Source organism: Trichosurus vulpecula, chromosome 7 (assembly GCF_011100635.1).
Source record: "Trichosurus vulpecula isolate mTriVul1 chromosome 7, mTriVul1.pri, whole genome shotgun sequence".
Lineage (NCBI taxonomy): Eukaryota > Metazoa > Chordata > Mammalia > Diprotodontia > Phalangeridae > Trichosurus > Trichosurus vulpecula.
This window is the reverse complement of record NC_050579.1, coordinates 68,258,485-68,280,476: the sequence shown is the minus strand read 5'-3', so window position 1 is coordinate 68,280,476 and position 21,992 is coordinate 68,258,485. Positions and strand designations below refer to the sequence as shown.

The following is a 21,992-nucleotide window of genomic DNA, read 5'->3' as shown; positions in this document are numbered from 1 at the left end:
GCTCAATGAAACCTTCCTCTGAGTGTGCAACAATTTTTAGGCATTATTTGAATGTTCCCAATGTAAACTGGATCATTCTGCATTGATAGCAATTAAGCATTTTTATTACATATTGATGTCAATTCAAAAACATGTACTTTCAGAACCCTAAGAATCACTAAGTTTTAATTCAATCATGATAGGATGGAACTATATTTGGCTAATGTTTATTTTTGTAATGTACTAAAACTATATGAATATGAGCATTTAAAAATCACTGGAATATAAAAAGAACACATCGGGGCCTCCCTATGACAACCCTTGCTTTCATACAGTTTCTACATTAAATCTTTTCCTATACAGAGTCTCACAGAGAGTATATAAATATTACATAAGTAGCTAACATATATAGGGCCCAATAAAATTTCAGCTTAACTCTGGAATGTTAGAGCTGAAGAAAACCTTAGGGAGCCAAACTCATTTTACTGATATGGAAATTAAAACCCAGAATGGTGAGGTGGCTCATTCGAAGTTAAATTGTTAATAAGTGATTAATTCAGAACTGTATCCCAGTTCTTCTGGCTCTCAGTCCAGTTCTTTTTTCAGCATATTATGGGCATTCTGGATAAAGGTTTCTATTTATTTATGTTAAGGAATACCCTATAGGGAGAGAAGAGCAGGAAGAACCTGTGATCCATAAGTAAAACACTCCTTATTTCTTTGTCCAGGAACTGGGGAGAAGGTTGGTCCTTGATGCGTTCAGACAGAGCACTTGTCTTTGTGGATAATCATGACAACCAGAGGGGCCATGGAGCTGGAGGAGCTTCCATTCTCACCTTCTGGGATGCCAGGTAGGTGGTAGAGTTATCTACCTTTTTTTTTTAAAAAATATTTACTATTGATCTCCAAAATTTTCTTCTTTTCTTTAATGGCCTTGCTTTATAACTTCCAGATTGTACAAAATGGCAGTTGGATTTATGCTTGCTCATCCTTATGGATTTACACGAGTGATGTCAAGCTACAGGTGGTCAAGATCCTTTGAGAATGGAAAGGTATTTTTAATTTCAACATTTAGCAAGTACCTACTATATTAGGGAAAGATATAATCAATCAATAATCAGTCGATCCATAAGCATTGATTCTTTACTGTATGCCAACTGTGCTAGGTTCCAGGGACGTGAAACAGTGTCAGAAACTAAATAGGGCGTAGATCTTCCCCTTATTGAGCTCACAATCAGTTGGAAAGATACAGTGAATGTACCGATAACTATACAATGAAATTATACCCAACAAGTGTAAGAGAAAGAAAACCAAATCAAGTTCTTTGTGAGGTCTGAGGCAGAAGAAAGTTTGTAACTTTGTATCAGTAAGGCCAGATTCATGACCTGGAGGATGACCATGAACATGCTTGTATGGTTCAGAATCGCAAATTATGAAAAACTCTCTAGGTAGAAGGCAGAGGAAGTATGACATTTATTTAGGCACCAAAGAAACAGATCCCAGAACCAGTAATTCCAATTCGATATAGCAGTAATTGTATTCCAAAACCAGTGAGCCCACGTCAATATAGCAACAAAGAGATTAAAACACAGTATCACAGCAAAGAGTCAAGTCATCCTGTAACCTTTCTCCCTGCTAGGGCCTTCCCATAAACAATCACTCACGAATCCTATCTGTTTTGCTTGCCTGTGTCCTCTCCTACCTCAGTCCTCTGGTCTGCAGCTCTCTGGCTTCCACTCTCCCTCAGCACTCTCTTCTGCAGCTCTGTGGACTTGGGAGTTTTTACTTCTTGTTGGCTGAATTCTGAAGTCTAGCTTCTCTTCTGACCTTCTGAATTCTCAGTTCCCAATATCTGCCTCCTGGGTGTATATGTTCTTTTTAGGGCCTGAGGGCTTCAAGCTCAATAGGCAAAAGAGTGTGCGAAAGATCTTTAATCACTGATTGGCATCACCAAGGCATGGGCCTGCCTCCCCTAACTGGCCCCAACCTGTATTGAACGGGTGGGAAAGATCTTCACTCACATTATCACAACAACTTACGGAAGAGAAAGACTTCATGATGGAGGTGACATTGATACTGAGGTCCAAAGGTGGATGGAGATAGGATTGGATTCTAGGTACAGTGACTACCATTGAATCTTCTCTGCCTAAGACAGAGAGTAATGAAGTATTCAGAGGGTGGCAATTAGTACAGTTTTGCTAAAGAATAGATTATGTGATAGAGACTAGTTGTAGATAAGATTGGAAATATATAATGGTCTCAAATTGTAAAGGTTCTGAATAACAGGCCTAATTTTGTTCAGTAGGCAGTAGGGAGTTGCTGAGGAGTTTTGAGCAGCAGATGACACAGTCTGTGAATAAGATCATAGATTTAGAGCCAGAAGAGACTTTATAGGCCATCTGATTTTCAGCTGAGGATATTGTGGCCCAGAGTGATTTGTCCAGGTCACATGAGTAGGAAATAGCAGAAGCAGGACTCAATCCAGCATGGGAAAAGGAAGGGGGAAGAACCAAATAAATGAAATCACTGATACTCATGTCTCTGTTTTTGACAAACTAAGGATGCTAATGATTGGGTTGGACCACCCAATGACAATGGAGTGATTAAACAAGTAACTATCAATGAAGACACTACTTGTGGCAATGACTGGGTTTGTGAACACAGATGGCGTCAAATAAGGTAGGAAGCTTAGTTGTACCTTCTGACAGCATTCTCTTAACAGCTGATATATAGGTATCCCAAAAAATTTTAGTCCAATATTAAATGTTAATATCTTAAAACTGCACTAAGACTTTTGGTCTGTATGCAACTCTGTACGTGCACGCACACCACACCACACACACACACACACACAACACACACACACACCTTCACAAAGAGGGCAAAAAAGGAGGGAGAAATACTGAAATCAAATACTTTTAACAATATATTTTATATTTATTACAGGAATATGGTTACTTTCCGTAATGTAGTTAATGGCCAGGATTTTACAAATTGGTGGGATAATGGAAGTAACCAGGTGGCTTTGGCAGAGGGAACGAGGGTTCATTGTATTTAACAATGATGACTGGTAAGTAGCAGTTAATTTTTTAAAGTTTCATTTAAACATATGCCTTGACTGAACTTTTTTTTTTATTCCTGATGATTTTATTGATATTTCTAAATTATCCTGTAGGGATTAGAATAGATTCTGCCAAGTAGAAGAGAGAGGAAAGAGAAAGAAATAAGATGAAAGGGAGAGAGAAAAAACTTCTCTAAAATTAAGACATAAGAAGTACATTTGCAGATTACTTCTAACTTGTAAGAATTCCATCTTTTAGCCTCTCTATCTACTTCACATTGTATTGGAAAACAACAAAGGGAGTTTTTAAAAAAAATATTTATTTAATTTATTTAATATTTAGTTTTCAGCATTGATTTCAAGAGTTTGAATTGTGAATTTTCTCCCCATTTCTACCCTCCCACCACTCCAAGATGGCGTATATTCTGGTTGCTCCATTCCCCAGTCAGCCCTCTCTTCTGTCACCCCACTCCCCTCCCATCCCTTTTCCTTCGTTCTTGTAGGGCAAGATAAATTTCTACGCCCCATTGCCTGGTATCTTATTTCCTAGTTGCATGCAAAAACTTTTTTTTTGTTTTTGAACATCTGTTTTTAAAACTTGAGTTCCAAATTCTCTTCCCTCTTCCTTCCCACCCACCCTCCCTAAGAAGGCAAGCAATTCAACATAGGCCATATGCGTATCATTATGTATGACCCTTCCACAATATCATGTTGTGAAAGACTAACTATGTTTTGCTCCTTCCTAACCTATCCCCCTTCATTGAATTTTCTCCCTTGACACTGTCCCTTTTCGAAAGTGTTTGTTTTTGATTACCTTCCCTCTATGTGCCCCCTTCTATTGTTTCCCCTGTTTATTTCTCTCCTTCTTTCCTGTGGGATAAGATACCCAATTGAATGTGTATGGTATTCCCTCCTCAGGTCAAATCTCATGAGAGCAAGATTCACTCATTCCCCCTCACCTGCCCTCTCTTGTCTTCCTATAGAACTACTTTTTCTTGCCACTTTATGGAAGATTTTACCCCATTCTATCTCTCCCTTTCTCCCTCTCTCAATATATTCCTCTCTCATCCCTTAATTTGATTTTATTTTTTAGATATCATCCCTTCATATTCAACTCACCTGTGCCCTCTGTCTATATATATCTATACATATCTATATCTATACACACACACACACACCACAACACATAATATATAATAATATATCTATATATATATATATATATATACATACACATATATATATGCATATTCCCTTCAGCTACCCTAATCCTGAGGTCTCATGAATTACAATCATCTTTCCATGTAGGAATGTAAACAAAACAGTTCAACTTTAGTAAGTCCCTTGTGATTTCTCTTCTTGTTTACCTTTTCATGCTTCTCTTGATTCTTGTGTTTGAAAGTCAAATTTTCTATACAGCTTGGTCTTTTCACTGAGAAAGCTTGAAAGTCCTCTATTTTATTGAAAATCCATATATTGCCTTGGAGCATGATACCAGTTTTTCTGGGTAGGTGATTCTTGGTTTTAATCCTAGCTCCATTGACCTCTGGAATGTCATATTCTAAGCCCTTCGATCGCTTAATGTAGAAGCTGCTAGATCTTGTAATCCTGATTGTGTTTCCACAATACTCAAATTGTTTCTTTCTGTCTGCTTGCCGTATTTTCTCCTTGATCTGGGAGCTCTGGAATTTCATGACAATATTCCTAGGAGTTTCTTTTTGAGATCTATTTGAGCAGGCGATCTGTGGATTCTTTCAATTTCTAGTTTACCCTCTGCTTCTAGGATTTCAAGGCAGTTTCCTTGATAATTTTGAAAGATGATATCTAGGCTTTTTTTTGATCATGGCTTTCAGGTAGTCCAATAATTTTTAAATTATCTCCTGCATCTATTTTCCAGGTCAGTGGTTTTTCCAATGAGATATTTCACATTGTCTTCCACCTTTTCATTCCTTGGTTCTGTTTTCTAATATTTTGATTTCTCATCAAGTCACTAGCTTCCACTTGCTCCAATCAATTTTAAGGTAGTATTTCTTCCGTGGTCTTTGGACCTCCTTTTCCATTTGGCTAATTCTGCCTTTCAAGGCATTCTTCTCCTCATTGGCTTTTTGGAGCTCTTTTGCCATTTGAGTTAGTCTGTTTTTTAAGGTGTTGTTTTCTTCAGAATTTTTTTCAGTATTTTTTTGGGTCTCCTTTAGCAAGTCATTGGCTTGTTTTTCATGGTTTTCTTGCATCATTCTCATTCTCTTCCCAATTTTCCTCTACTTCTCTAACTTGCTTTTCCAGATCCTTTTTTGTTCTTCCATGGCCTGAGAGCAGTTCATGTTTTTCTTGGAGGCTTTTGATGTAGGCTCTAACAAAGGAAGTATTAATAAGGAAGACATTACTATCCATCTTCTAGTCCTTCTACTATAGTATCCCCATATTTTTTTAGCAGGTTTTGGGCTTTTCTTACAATTCTTAAACTTACTTTTCTTTTAAATATGTTTTATTGATATCTTTTGTTTTTACCTCATAATCATTTCTTAATATTCTCATCCTGTAAAACCATCCGTTGTATCAACAACAACTACAACCACAACCACAACCACCACATGTATTAGGGATCCTTGAAGAGTTTGGATTTTGTTTCCTTTGATTAATTCAGTGTATTTCATTGAGTCTTACTGCATGCTATGCCCCAGGCCCAAACCCCTATTAGGTGCTAGACCTATTGTGGGTGTGGATTGGTAATTAAGGAGGGGCCCAAGGTGGGGCTAACTAAGGGAGGCCTGATTAGATCTTTTCTCCTAAATTTGCCCCAAACCCCTAATTACTAGGTGGTAAGCCTACGTGGGTGTGAAGCTCCCAGGGTCCTAAGGGGAGGTGCTAACTCCAGAGCCAATCATAGGTGCTTAAGTTCTGGTTGCTCAGATAGCATTTGATGATGTCTGAAACTGTATAAAAAAAGGGATGACAGAGCCATTTGCTCAGGGTTCTCACTCTTGGTGGCATGCGGATGTGGAGACTCTGGGAAGGTGTAGTTAAGATCCCTCCAGCTTGCCCGGATGTCTGGACTTGGTTTTCTTGGTAACTATGAATTGTATTTGGTCTGTTTGTAATTTGTTTGTATTTGCTCTGAAGTTCAGGGTGCTGGCTTTTTCCCCTGAACTAAGTGAGTGATATTTGTATGCTGGATTAAAGTAAGCTTGTTAACCCCTTAACGTTGCTTTCCTTAGTAAAGCAGATCAAAAGAACCTATGCTGGCAGCGTTCTTGTTGTTGGGTTTGTGTTGGTTTTTCACCCCACAGCAGCTAGCCAGATTGTTGAAACACCACAGTACACAGTTAAGAAAGGAAAAAAAAAAAACTACACCCATAACCAATAAATGCAGTGAATGTGTTGGACAATAGATGCAATATCACATACAGGATTCCTCACCACTCTACATAGAGGTTGGAAATGTTTTTTATTTCCCAGACTCAGATTGCTAATTAAAATTATTCCTAGTGTGTCTTGCTCCTAGGATTCTTTTCATTTACATGAATATAATAATTGTATTTATGATTCTATTTTCCTTACTCTATATCACTTCATGTAAATTTCCCATGGTTCTTGAAATTCTTTATACATGTCATTTCTTGCCCTTTGGTGATCTATTTTGCCTGTATGCCACCATTTGTTAAGCTATTCTCCAATGAATGTGAATTTACTTTGTTTTCCGTTTTTTGCTACCACAAAAAGTGCTTCCATGAATATTTTGACATATTTGAAATCTTTCTTTTTTGGTCTTTGGACTCCTTTGGACAATTACTCATGACTGATGTCTCAGGGTAAAAAAGTATTTTTTCACACAATTTCAACTTGTTTCCCAAAATGGTTAGAAAAATTCCCATCTCCACTAACAGTATTAACATACTTATCTCCAACATTTAATTTTTATGTTTTTTGTAACTTTGTGCCCATTTTCTGGGTTTCAGATGAAACCTTAAAATTATTTTATTTTGTACTTTTTTTATTAGTATTTTGGAGCAATCTTTGCTTGGTTGATAATACTTCCTTTGAGAACTTTTTGTTTATATCCTTTCCCCACTTTCCACTTTGGAATGGCTCTTGGTTTAAAATTCCTTACCTAGAAAGGATAGCATATTTGTCTTTGGGATAATGGGTCCAAAGATTTTCTACATTTCATGATTTCTTTTTTTATTTTAGTTGCATTGGTTTTATTTAAGGAAAATCATGCTAATTTCTTCTACTTAATTTTTTTTGTGCTCTATTTTATCTCTTGTTTGGTTGGGAGTTTTCTCCCTAACCATAATTTTGACAGGTATTTTCCTCCATCCTCTTCCATTTCAAAGAAAAAGAAAACTTCAGTTATTATTATAGTTGGGATTCCTTTCATATATCAATTGGACTAAAATGACCACTGGTCTTCCTCCCAGTTCTCAAAATTCTGTGATTCTTTTTCTTTTCTTTTATAAGTTGCCTTTTGTATTCATCTTTTGAAACCTATAGTAGCACATGTTATAAACTGCTTATCTAAACTTATTTTTGGCCACAATATGTTCCAGTTTCCCCAACAATTCTCATTTAACTTTCATTAAGTAGTTTATCTGACTGGTGGAACCCTGTGTTTCAGAGTTAGATTGTTCTTCATTACCATTCACTTACTCTGTTCCTCTGATCTATTTTTCTATTTTTAAACCCTACCAAATAATGCTGATGATTACTATTTTATAACATAGCTTGAGGTCTGGAAGTACCATTTCTGCCTTTTTCATCATTTTCTTTGAGACTATATATGAAAGGCAAATATTTATATGCATGGCCTTAGAAGAATTTGGTTAATAGACAACATTTTGGTTGGTAGTGAAGGGTGGTGATTAGCCCCGATAAGGGAAGAAGACAGAATTAGTATAAGAGATTCATGATATCTTTACAGGTATAAAAGGTGTTCATGATTCTGAGAAGCCTCTATAAATCTTGAACTCTGAAGTGAAGCAGAGAGAAGTAGGAGGCCTACTGAATTTTGAGTCAGGGGACCTTGTTTTGAAATCTTGGCTCTGTTACTATGTGACCTTGGACAAGTTACTTAATGGTCAGGACTCATGTAGGAAGTTAAGATTTATATATAAAACACTTCACACGTATTGATTCATTGATACACTCAGCAACATTTTAAGGTTGTTGCTATTATGATTCCCATTTTGCAGATGAAGAAACTGAGGTACAGGGCAGTTAAGTGATTCTTCTAGGGAAATACAGTAAGTGCCCGAGTCAGAATTGGAAAGTAGGTCTTTTTGGCTTCAATTCATACTCTCTATCCACTGTACCACCTACCTTAACATTTCAGCCCAGTTTCTTGCACAGTCAAATGAATGGGTTTAACTAAATGACCTCAAAAGACCCTTCTAATTCTGATTTATTGTCCTCAGTGAAAAACTATTTCTAATGCTGACACATTACCCAAAACCTTTGTGTATGTTCTAGCTGTGCACTTTTAGGAGGGCAACAGTTTTGTTGAACAGGTAGCAAATGCTGAGGGAGTAGAGATGCATCATCATCATCATCACCATGATCATCATTGTGACACTAATAGCAACTTTGATAACCAACATATCAGTGCTATAAGATGTTCATAGCTTTACATGCATTATCTTATTACATTAGAGGAAAAGGGAAGAAATCAAAAGAAATGAAAATAGGAATTGTACTTATAAACTATAAAATGAGGAGGCAGGGGTGAATAAAAGGAAATGGTAATGGTTAGTGTGGGAGTTGTAATAACACCAGGTAGGGTTGGAAGTTCTGCCTTTTAGTTCTACTTTAAGCTATGGGAAACATAGTAAAAAGTAATATGAGTAAAAAGATCTTCCAACTTACCTTCCAACTTCTCACACCACTTGTTAAGAGTGAGTAGGTTGATAGCAGTAATTTACAAAGGGCATGTAAAGTTTTTGGGGTCTTCTGGCCAGGGGATTATGCCTTAGGATTTTAGATCCTTAACAGTCCTGTACCAATGAACGTGCCATAACTGGAACTGAGTCTTCCACCTACAACACTTAGTCTCCCAGTTTACTTACTGAAATAACAGAAGACAAAAGTCAACCAAGTGTACTGCCTTGTCAAAACTTGCAACTGTTTGCCTTTTATAATTCATATCTTTCATGCACTGTGACATCAAAGTACATTAGCCCTGGATAACTTTACAACTCAATCACTGAAGCACCAGATAATTTTTTTCTTAGTTTTCATTCGAAACATTTTTTGTTTCCTCAAGAAAAAGTTTAAATATGATCAAATTTAAGTTATCGAAAGTAATTGGTCTTTCCTGAATTGAAGCAACTAGTGCATCAATCTGAAATGTTTCCATTTATCAGAAAAGATCACAATGAAAATCTATTGTATATAAAATTTTCTGAAGTTTCCATTCTTGCTGTTTAAATCTTTACCTTTAAGCACTCACCACTGGCTAAGAAGTTCTGCCATCTCTGGTAATGAATAAAGTTTCTTTAGCTTGTTTGAAGACTGCACAGATTTGTTAGGAACATTTCTCATTCTGGAGTCTCTCCATTTATAGGACTTTTATTTGTGGAACAGACATACTCGTAATCTAAGAGTCTAGGGTGGCCATGCTTGTATGTTTTTCAAAACATGTTTCATATTCTTTTTATAGTTATGGTTTGGCTATTATATTACAGGGCACTGTCATCAAATCTGCAAACTGGTTCCTGCTGGAACCTACTGTGATGTCATTTCTGGAGATGAAAGTGATAACCGTTGTACAGGAATTGAAATCTATGTTGGCAGTGATGGTTATGCTTACTTCAGTATTAGCAACAATGCTGAAGACCCATTTATTGCCATCCATGTGGATGCTAAATTATAATAAATTACTGGATAAATAGCATTTCCGGAAATAATAAGCAAAATCAAATCCCATAATGATCAATTCCCTCTTCTTAGATACACAGTACTGAAAATCAAGAAATTTTCTGCTATCTAATGTCAAAAAATACTGTAAAAATAAACCTAACATCTTGACATTTAAAGCATATTTTATTTAATAATTAGAATGTATTGATTATATCCTTTATCAGATCCAATTAAAAGTGATATGGAGATAACAGCAAAAAATATTTGTGTGTTTATTATGAATACTACATTATTCTTCTGTTTTTACTTCTCATTAATGGAAAATATAGGATTTTATTTTGTTTTATTTTAAGGACCACTTTAATGAAGGCAAAAAACCTCAGAATTGTTTTCCTTTTCATCTGCAAAGGAATATTACTACAGTTAGCAGGCAGAATGGTTCTGCTTTTAATGAAACAGTATCTAGGCTTATGAATGCCATCTTAAATGGAATTTTAGTGTATCTAGTCCAAATCCTTAAGCAACATGTGACTTTTTCCCAAATGATCTTATTCCTTCTGCTTATTTCTTTCAGTGATGTGTTAGATCTCACTTCCAGATTCAAGCCATGTGTACATTTAATATATATGTTTTCCATGTCTACATCTAAAACATTAATAACAGTAGCTAGCATCATTTAATGCTTTAAGGTTTTCAAAACAATTTTGCCAATTTATCCTCACGATAACCCTTTGAGTTAGATGGTATTATTATCCCCATTTTACAGATGAGGAAACTTATACAAATGGAAGTTATATGATTTGTCCAAAGTCACACAGCTAGCAATTATCTGAAATCAAATTTGACTTCATTCCTTCTTGCCTTTAAGCCCAGAACTCCATCCATTGTGCCACCTAACTGCGTAATACACATTATTGGGTAGGACATGGTAGAAAACAGTAAAAAATATCATAAAACATAGCCCTCAAGTGTGAGACCAACAATCAATCATCAACAAATGTTTATTAATAGTCTGTTATGTATCAGATATTAAATAATACTTTTAGGGTCTAGTATTTAACCACATGTATGCACTGACCCATACTGTCTGTCATGCAGCCTATAGTTAACCATCTTGTTCCCAAGCGTATCATAAGTAAACTATTAATTCACACCAGAAACAAAATTATTTCCATATTATAAATAATCTTCCTAGAGAACAAATGGCCAGTCTGGAAAGAACAATTTGAGAACCACTTCTCAGTATTATATATAGTCATGGCTTTTAGAGGCACAAATTGTAACAGCTTATGTGTGTATGGATGTTAACACATTATTCATTTGAGCCTCAAAACCCTGCATGGTTGATAGCAGTGTAGATATTATCTCCTCTATTTTACAAATGAGGGAAGTGAGGTGTTTAGAGGGAATTTAGTTGCAAGTAGGGCCAGATAGGTTTTACAGTGGATAGAGTGCTGGGCCTGGAGTCAGGAAGGCTCATTGTCCTGACTTCAAATCTGGCCCCACAATTACTAATGGAGTGACCCTAGCAAGCCACTTGATCCAGTTTGTTTCAGTTTCCTCATCTGTAAAATGAGCTGGAGAATGAGACAACATATCAAAATTTATGGAATGCAACCAAAGTGGTACTTAGGGGAAAAATTATATCTCTAATTGCTTACCTCAATAGAGGAACAGCAGATTAATGAATTGGCCATGGAACTAAAATTAAAAAAAAAAAGACTAGAAAAAGAACAAACCAAAAATCCCTGACTAAACACCAAACTGGAAATCCTGAAAATCAAAGGAGAGATTATTAAAATTGAAAGTAAGAAAAACATTGAACTAATCAATAAAACTAGAAATTATTTTTTATGGGAAAATCCAATAAAATAGAAAAATCATTGGTTGATTTGATTTTAAAAAAGGAAAGGACATCAAAGTACTACTATCAAAAATGAAAGGAGAGAATTCACCACCAATGAAGAGGAAATTAAGAAATTATTAGGAGCTATTTTGGCCAATTATATGCCAATAAATATGACAATCCAATAGAAATAAATGAATACCTACAAAAACATTACCTTTGGCAATAAGAGTAGAAAAAGAAATCGATGGATTTAGAATAGGCAATGCAGAAACAAAACTACCACTCTTTGCAGATGATATATTATACTTAGAAAATCCTAGAGAATCAACTAAAAACTACTTGAAATTATTAATAACTTTAGCAAAGTTGTAGGATACAAAAGAAACCCCCATAAATCATCAGCTTTTCCATATATTACCAACAAATTTCAGCAGCAAAAGATAGAGAAATTCCATTTAAAATAATTGCAGATGATATAAAATACTTGGGGGTCTTTCCGCCAAGAAAAACTCAGGGTCTATATGAACACAACTATAAAACAGTTTTCACTAAACAATTGGAAAAATATTAATTACTCATGGGTAGGCTGAACCAATATGATTAAAATGGCAATTTTACCTAAATTAATTTAAAGTGTCATACCAATCACACTATCAATTATTTCACTTAGTTAGAAAAAATGCAACAAAATTCATCAACCAAAGCTCAAGGATATCAAGGTATTCAGTGAAGAAAAAATGCAAAAGAACATGGTCTAGCTGTACCAGATCTCAAACTGTATTGTAAAGTGGTAATTATCAAGCAAGCTGGCACTTTCCTATTACTGGTAACAGAGTGGTGCTAATACATTATTGGTGGAGTTGTGAACTGTCCAATCATTCTGGACAGTAATTTGGAAGTATTTCTAAATGGCTATAAAAGTATGTATACCCTTTGATCCAGCAATACCACTACTAAGTCTGTATCCCAAGAGATCATAAAAAGGGAAAAAAGGACACACATGTACAAAAATGTTTGTAGCAGCTCTTTGGGGTGGCAAAGATTTGGAAATTGAGAGGATGCCCATCAATTGGGGAATAGCTTTTCAAGTTGTGATATATGAATTCAATGGAATGCTATTGTGCTATAAGAAATGATGAGCAGGTGGATTTCAGAAAAGCCTGGAAAGACTTGGATGAACTGATGCTGAGTGAAGTGAGCAGAACTAGGAGAACATTTTACATAGTAACAGCAATATTGTGTGATGATCAACTATGATAGACTTTGCTCTTTTTAGCAATGCAATGATCAAAGACAATTCCAAAAGATTAATGATGGAAAGTGTTAACCAGAGAAAGAACTATGCAGTATGAATGCAGATCTAATCATATTATTTTCACTTCTTTTTTTTCTTTCTTATGGTTTTCGTTTTTGTTCTGATTCTTCTTTCACAACATGACTAATATAGAAATATGTTTAATATGATTGCACATGTATAACCTATATCATACTGCTTGCTTTCTTGGGGATGGGGGTGGGGAGGGAGGGAAAAAAATTGGAGTTCATCCTACAAAATTTATGTTGAAAATCATTTTACATGTATTGAACAAAATAAAATACCATGAAGAAAAAGAAAAAATAAATAGGAGTAGACATGAGGTTTTTAGAGGGAACCTAGTTGCAAGGAGGGCCAGCTAGGTTGCACGGTGAATAGAATGCCAGGCCTGGAATCAGGAAGACTTATCTTGGTGAGTTCAAGTCTGGCCTCAGACACTTACTAGCTGTGTGACTCTGACAAGTCATTTTGCCCTGTTTGCTTCAATTGCCTGATCTGTAAAATGAGCTGGAGAAGGAAATGTCAAACCACTCTGGTTCTTTGCCAAGAAAAACCAAATGGGGTCATGAAGTGTCGCACATCACTGAAACCACTGAACAAGAACAAGAAGTTCCAAAGAAAAGGATTCAACCAACTCAACAAAAGTGGTTAAATGACAGAGCATAGAACGCCTATGATCATTTAGAGCTGAAAGAGATCTTAGAGGTCATCTACTCTGAAAGCAGCTCATGTGATTCTAAATGTAATTCTTCTCCATTATGCCACACTGCCTCTCAAAGTACTCTTTCTAATCCCTTTCATTTCTGTGGGCCCTCATTAATAGCCCTTGGAAGCAAACCCATTGGTAAATCCAGAACAGATCTCCTAAATCAGTGGTTTCCAAATTTTTGATCATGTTCTGTTAGTAATTTTTTTTCTGAGAACACAACCCATTGACTACTTATTTAATAAATTATATTTACATATGTATATGTATACACATAATATGACTATATGAACAATTATGTATCTATAAAATATATGCAGACATAGAATTGCAAAAAGATGAGAAAAATGAAATAACATTTGATCTTAAGTGTTTATCAGAAGGACTTCCATGCCAAGATGGTGGAGGGAGGAAGGAACCCTCTGAAGTCCTCCTAATTTCCCCCTCCAAACACTTAGAAAACCACCTCAGAATTGATAATGGAGCAGGGAAGCAGCTTACTAACCCAACAGGAAAGGTCTATCTCACTGGGGTTGGAGGGAGCTAATCCAAGAGCAGCAGCCAGTCTCACCACAGGGAGCCTACAGCAGGGCTCTGAGCCTGGGGCAATCCACCAGGAGGCCCAGCCTTTCTGCAAAGCAGTAGCTCCCTAGGCAAGTGAGCAGTTTGTGCAGTGAAGCAAAGCCCACCCCAGTGACCCTGCCCCCAGCACAAGCCACCAGCAAAGCCTTGACCCCATTGCTGACTGGTAGTGAAACCCTATTCCAAGGCTGGCCAACAGTAAGACCTCTGCCCTGGGGCCTACCAGCAGAGAGACTCTGCTACCATAGTAATCCATCGGCAGGGCCCCACCCTTGGGGCAATCAAACAGAATATCCCTCCTCCAAGGTCAGCCCATTGCAAGCCAGCAGTAAGATCCAGAGCCCCAGCAAAAAAAAAAAAGGCCTGGAGAGTGCATACCAGAACATAACTTCCACATAAGAACACTAAGTCACAAAAAAGGATAGGAAAAAATGAGCAAAAGAATTAATAAGAGCTTGACTATAGAAAGTTACTATGCTGATAGGGAGGATCAAGGCACAAAGTTTGAAGAGAACAATAGTGTCAAAATGGCTAGATGTGCAGCCTCAAAGAAAATGTAATTTGGTTTCAGGCCTAAGAAGAACTCCTGGAAGAGCTTAAAAAGGATTTTGAAAGCAATTAGAGAATCAGAAGAAAAATTGGGAAAGAAATAAAAGTGATGCAAGAGGTTCATGAAAACAGTTCAATAGCATGAGTAAAGATGTACAAAAATTTACCAAGGAAAATATTCCCTTAGAAAAGGACTGGCCAAATGGAAAAGGAAGTATGAATGCTCACTGAAAGATACTAATTCCTTAAAAATTAAATTGAACAAGTGGAATGAATCTATAATGAATCTATAAGACATCAGAGACATGATAAACAAAATTTAAAAAAGTAAAAAAAATATGAAAGTTCTCATTGGAAAAACAACTGACCCCACAAAAGAGATCCGGGAGAGATAATATAAGAATTATTGGACTACCAAAAAGCCATGATTAAAAAAAAAAAAGAAAAGAAAGAAAAAATTTTTTAAAAAGCTTGAACAACATCTTTTAAGAAATTATCAAAGAAAACTTCCTTGACAGCTTATGACCAGAGTGCAAAATAGAAATTGAAAGGATCCACCATCACCCCTGAAAGAGATCCCAAAATGAAACTCCCAGGACCATCATAGCAAATTCCAGAGCTCACAGATTAAGGAGAAAGTTTTGCAAGCCAACTAAAAAAACAAAACAAAACAATTCAAATACCATGGAGCTACAGACAGGATTACATAAGATTTGACAGCTTCCACCCTAAAGAACCAGAGGGCTTAGAATATGATATATCAAAAATGCAAAGGGAGTGAGTATTACAACCAACTGAATCTAAACTTTCAGGGGAAAAAATGGACATTTAACAAAATAGAGGGCTTTCAAGAATTTCTAATTAAAGAGCAGAACTGATAAAAAATTTGACCTCAAAATACAAGAATCAGGAAAACATAAAAAGGTAAAAAAGAAACATGAAAGAGAAAACAAGATATTCAATAAGGTTAAATGTTATGATATTTGTATCTCTTAACTTATTACTATAAGAGCAATTAGAAGGCATATATGTAGAAAGAAAGTGTGGATATAAGGTGGCTTTGATGGATGATACCCAAAAATAAACAAAATTCAGGGGTAGGATAAAAAAAATTGAACTGGAAGGAGGTGGAAAGATTGGAGGTAAATTATCACACATCAAGAGGCATAAGAGCTATTATAATGGGAGGGGAAAATGGAAAAGGGGGCAGCAAGCAAAGCTTAAACTTACTCTCATCAAATTGGTTCAAAGAGTGAATATGGTACATACTCAGCTGGATATGAAAAACCTATTTTACTCTATAAGGATGTAAAAAGGGATGAGGATAATAGAGGGTAGGGAGTGGATAAAAGAGAAGGTGTATGGGGAAGGCAATGATCAGAAGTAAGAATACTAGTGAGAGAGAAAGGTAGGAGTAACAGAGAGAGGGGAATATAAAGTGAACAATAGCATGGAGGAAAACATAGTTATTATAACTAGGGAATGAATCCACATAAAAAATGAAAGCGGATAGGATAATGGAATAATAAATTGATTAAAAACCACAATCCTACAATATGTTGTTCACAAGAAACACATTTGCTCCCAAAGGGTTCTGATCTGTGTAAAAGCTGATCACTGCCTCATTGTCTGAGCTCTCCAATTTCCTGACCTGGGTTTTGTCCATCACACAAATTTGTCTTGACCCTGGTGGACTGAACCACACTCAGCACTGCTGGATTCAGTGATAGAACTGTAGGTTCCCTGCCCTGGTTATTTTACTGCTGATTTCAGGCTGACTAGAAGCTGGAGCTGAAATGCTGCTCCACTTCTGGCGTCAGAACAACACAGCTTTTGTGATATCTGAATTTGTTCCTTACTCAGCACATATACTAAGTGCTCCTAGGGTGCTTCTCACCCTAGAATGCCACCCTTAGACAATATTCCCCTCCTCAGTATCTTCTAGATTTGTAAACTCAGAAGTGAGTCATAATTAACTGACCTTCCATTTTGTGCCCTGTGATAATCATTTAATATCATTTAGTAACTTAAATAACGGTCAGAGCCTGAACTGAATAACCAGAGGAAGAGCTTAAACTGATTAACCAGCAAGAAGGAGTATGAACCTAACCAACCTCTTTGTTCTCTGAGTAAACTCAGAGAATACTCTTCCTATGTCGACAAGGCCAGATCGGGCCGGCTTAAGAACATTCTTTCCTCTGTCTGTTAGCCATTAAGGATGAGACCCTTACCCGAGAAACTATCCTGCTTAATATTTTATGGGCATATACTATGGTATGGCATGTTAATGGTAAATTAAACACAGAAATGCTGGTTTGTAGTTTCAATTGACCCTTGTCAACTCTCTTATTTTATTGTATTTACAACCTATCAATTTAGAAAAGTCCTCTTCTTGTATCATGGTTAAACATACATGGAGATCATAAAATTGAGTAATACAGACATGCTGAGTTGCGAGTATTCTAAACATGTATTAAACTTCATTCTGTTTAGGCAGTCAGATTTTGTCTGGCTTCATACAGGTATGTATCTGCTAGCTTTAAGGGAAGAAACAATATGAAATTACATATCACCTAGCTTGTTTGCCTTCTTTAAACCAAACTTCAGGTCGACACCTGTTATGAGGTCTGGCTGGGATCTCTTGCTTTTGGCACAGCTTCAGTCCTCTTCACTTCTGTTGTGCTAGAAGCTGCATCCCTTTGGCAAGCTCTATTTTCTAGTGTCCTCATACCCCTCTATCTCCCTTCATTGAGCTGGGCTGGAAAAAATACCTGATTGTTTTCTTGGATTTCTCTACCCATATTTGATCTGGTGTATTTTTTAGATCTTTATGGAAGGGGTGTGTGGAGAATTCTGCATTTCAAGTAGGTTGAGGATTGAGGAAAATCATTTCATTGTTAATAAAGAGATCTTTGGCGCATCAGAAAAAAGTCTCAACCAAATGATGAAGTCAGAAGCTAGATTACAGAAGGTTTGGAATTAAGTGAAAGAAGAAGTGGCGACTGAATGTAGGTGGCTTTTTCAGGCATTCGAAGGGCAAGAGAAATCTAGGATGATAGCTACTAGCTACTGGGCATAGCAGGAGGTTGAGAAAGGTTTTGAGTGTGAAGAAGACATCGACATGTAAGAGGAGCCAGTAAGCAGGAGGAGATTGATCGAGAGATAGTGGGGGAAGTTTGCTGGAGAAGATAACAGGTGATGTGATAGAGGGAACATTTAGAGGGTTTGACCTTGACAAACAGAAAGACCAACTCATCATCAGATATCACAGTATAAGAAATTATAGGGGGATGATATCAGTAATGTTAGATGAAAAGAAAGAGGGCAGAAGAAGAGGGAATTCTGGTGAACTGCTTCAGTCATTTTCTATTTTTTTGACAGATTTTTTTTCCTTTTTTCTGACAGCTTACTTTATTTAATATTATTAGTTTTCAGCATTGATTTCCACAAGATTTTGAATTACAAATTTCCTCACCGTTTCTACCCTTCCCCCCACTCCAAGATGGCATATATTCTGATCGCCCCATTCCTCGATCAGCTCTCCTTTCTGTCATCCCACTTCCCCCCATCCTGTTTTCTCTTACTTGCTTGTAGGGCAAGATACATTTCTATGCCCCATTGCCTGTATATCTTATTTCCCAGCTGAATGCAAAAAAAAACCACCATTTTTTTGTGAACATCTGCTTTTAAAACTTTGAGTTCCAATTCTCCTCCCCTCTTCCCTCCCTACCCACCCTTCCTAAGAAGGCAAGCAATTCAATATAGGTCACACATGTATCATTATGTAAAACCCTTCTACAATACTCATGTTGTGAAAGACTATATTTTGCTCCCTCCTATCCAGTCCCCCTTTATTCAATTTTCTCCCTTGACCCTGTCCCCTTTCAAAAGTGTTTGCATTTGATTACCTCCTCCCCCATCTGCTCTCCCTTCTATCGTCCCCTCTTTTTATCCCCTTCCTCCTTCTTTCCTGTGGGATAAGATTCTCAATTGAGTGTGTATGTTATTCCCTCCTCAAGTCAAATCCTATGAGAGCAAGATTCACTCAGTCCCCCTCACCTGCCCCCTCTTCCTTTCCAACAGAACTGCTTTTTCTTGCCACTTTATGTGAGATGATTTACCCCATTCTATCTCTCCCTTTCTCCTTCTCTCAATACATTCCTCTCTCATCCCTTAATTTAATTTTATTCTTTTTAGATACCATCTCTTTGTATTCAACTCACACTGTGCCCTCTGTCTGTATATATACACACAAACACACACACACACACACGCACACACACACATATTTATGTATGTACATATATTCATATTCCCTTCAGCTACCCTAATACTGAGGTCTCCTGAATTATACACGTCTTCTTTCCATGTAGGAATGTAAACAAAACAGTTCAACTTTAGTAAGTCCCTTATGATTTCTCTTTCTTGATTACCTTTTCATTCTTCTCTTGATTCTTGTGTTTGAAAGTCAAATTTTCTATTCAGCTCTGGTTTTTTCACTGAGAAAGCTTGAAAGTCCTCTATTTTATTGAAAATCCATATTTTGCCTTGGAGCATGATACTCAGTTTTGCTGGGTAGGTGATTCTTGGTTTTAATCCTAGCTCCATTGACCTCTGGAATATTGTATTCCAAGACCTTTGATCCTTAATGTAGAAGCTGCTAGATCTTGTATTATCCTGATTGTGTTTCCACAATACTCAAATTGTGTCTTTCTGGCTGCTTGTAGTATCTTCTCCTTGATCTGGGAGCTCTGGAATTTGGCAACGATATTCCTAGGAGTTTTCTTTTTGGGATCTTTTTGAGGAGGTGATTGGTGGATTCTTTCAATTTCTATTTTACCCTCTGGGTCTAGAATATCAGGTCAGTTCTCCTTGATAATTTCTTGAAAGATGATATCTAAGCTCTTTTTTGATCATGGTTTTCAGGTAGTCCAATAATTTTTAAATATCTCTCCTGCATCTATTTTCCAGGTCAGTGGTTTTTTCCAATGAGATAGTTTCACATTGTCTTCCATTTTTTCATTCCTTTGATTCTGTTTCATAATATCTTGATTTCTCATAAAGTCACTAGCTTCCACTTGCTCCAATCTAATTTTTAAGGTAGTATTTTCTTCAGTGGTCTTTGGACCTCCTTTTCCATTTGGCTAATTCTGCCTTTCAAGGCACTCTTCTCCTCATTGGCTTTTGTAGCTCTTTTGCCATTTGAGTTAGTCTATTTTTTAAGATGTTATTTTCTTCAATACTTTTTTGGGTCTCCTTTAGCAAGTCACTGACTTGCTTTTCATCGTTTTCTAACATCATTCTCATTTTTCTTCCCAATTTTTCCACTACTTCTCTTACTTGCTTTTCCAAATCCTTTTTGAGCTCTTCCATGTCCTGAGACCAATTCATATTTTTCTTGGAGGCTTTTGATGTAGGCTCTTTGACTCTGTTGACTTCTTCTGGCTGTATGTTTTGGTCTTTTTTGTCACCAAAGAAAAATTCCAAAGTCTGAACCTGAATCTGAGAGTGTTTTCACTGCCTGGCCATGGTCCCAGCCAACTGCTTGACCCTTGAGCTTTTTGTCAGAGTACAGCTGCTTGTAGAGTAGAGAGTACTTCGTCCCAAGTTTGAAGGGCTGAGTTGCTGTTTTTAGAGCCACTTCTACACAGCAAGCTCTGCCACACCAGCGCTCCTTGTCCCCCAAGAAGTGCCAACCAGGATTGTGGGCCAGATCCAGGCAGAGCAAAGCAGGCTTTGTACTCCAGCTCTAATCCACTGCTTAATTCCTCCCACCAGGTGGACCTGGGGCCAGAAGCAACTGCAGGTGTAGCCCTGGAAGCAGCCTCAGAGCTGCACCACCTCTGCTGCTCCCAGGGTGGTGGCCAAATGGTGAACTCCTTTTACTCTGTCCCAGCAGTGTTTCCCACTAACCTTCTCTCTTGTCTTTGGTGTTTGTGGGTCGAGAAGTCTGGTAATTGGCACAGATCACTGATTCAGGGCACTACACCTGTTCTGCCCAGTTTCCTGGTCTAGTTGGTCCAGGCATGCTCATGCTGGGCTGTGCTCCGCTCCACTCCCAGCTCTGTGTGATATGTAATACCTGAGCAGCGCAGGTATTGCTAAAAAAAAAAAAAAAAACCCTGCCCCCAGCCCCTAACTAAAAAAACCCAGTTTGCCATAAGAAAAAACAGATTTAGTTCCTGCCATTTGGCATTCAGCAAGTGTCCTTGGCCCCCGTGACTGTTCTGGGAGTATAGATTGTTTGGCCAGGGGAGGCACCTGATGCTAGCAATCTCTGTTTCCTGAGCAGGCTGAGAGATGTCCCTATCTTGTGTCAACAAACCCATCTGGAGCGTCCCTTGGTCTGCCTATGGTCTTGAAGGATGAAGGCCTCAGCCCCAGACATTCTTTTGAATTTCTTATTCTTATCTTATGTTGTGGGATGTAAATGGCAAATTGGACAGAGAGATCCTGGGTTGTAATTCAGTTGACACTTTGTCAGTTGTCTGATATGCTGTACTTGCAGTCTATTTAGGAGGTTCCTCTTCATGTATAATGATCATAAAAGTGAAAAAGGCTTGCCAAGCCTGCCAAAAATAACATATGCAAGCTTCAAGAGATAATTAACCACTGCTCCTTGATCTATTGTATAAATTTGACTTCTTCACCTCAAACTCCTGGTCATTCTGATTTGGGTTGAACCCCGAATGGCCGCCAGCTAATAAATTCTCCATTTAAAACTTATACTCTGTGGTGTGTCTCACTTGCTCTTGGTATAACAGATAGACCCTCCCCAGTGACCATCCAGGCTGTCCTGTGCTGGAGCCCTGATTCCCTTTGCTATTTTGTGTGTTCTGCAGCTCTAGAATTTGTTCAGAGCCGTTTTTTATAGGTGTTCGAGGGGACCTGGGGGGGAGCTTAAGTAAGTCCCTGCATTCCAGTTGCCATCTTCACTCCGCCCCTGCCTCAGTCCTTTTCAGTGAAGTATTAGGCAAGTTCTTCAATTAATAATGGAGGAGGAGAGGATGCTTTTGGTGACAATGGGCAGCAGGAGAAAAGAGAGAATGTGAAACAGATGCTATGGTGAGTGAGACAGTGAATTAGGACTTCCTTAATG

General features: G+C 37.4%; 1 protein-coding gene across 1 annotated transcript in view; it reads left to right on the top strand.

The window, feature by feature from the left end:
- Window positions 1-10,068, top strand: part of LOC118856448 (alpha-amylase 1-like) — a 31,836-nt gene extending 21,768 nt beyond the window's left edge. The window contains 7 exon segments of the mRNA XM_036766733.1: window positions 708-830; window positions 932-1,031; window positions 2,540-2,658; window positions 2,926-3,015; window positions 3,017-3,049; window positions 9,718-9,744; window positions 9,746-10,068. Of these exon segments, the coding sequence (XP_036622628.1) occupies window positions 708-830; window positions 932-1,031; window positions 2,540-2,658; window positions 2,926-3,015; window positions 3,017-3,049; window positions 9,718-9,744; window positions 9,746-9,905 (652 nt within the window). The 3' untranslated portion in view covers window positions 9,906-10,068.
- Window positions 10,069-21,992: the final 11,924 nt, after the last annotated feature.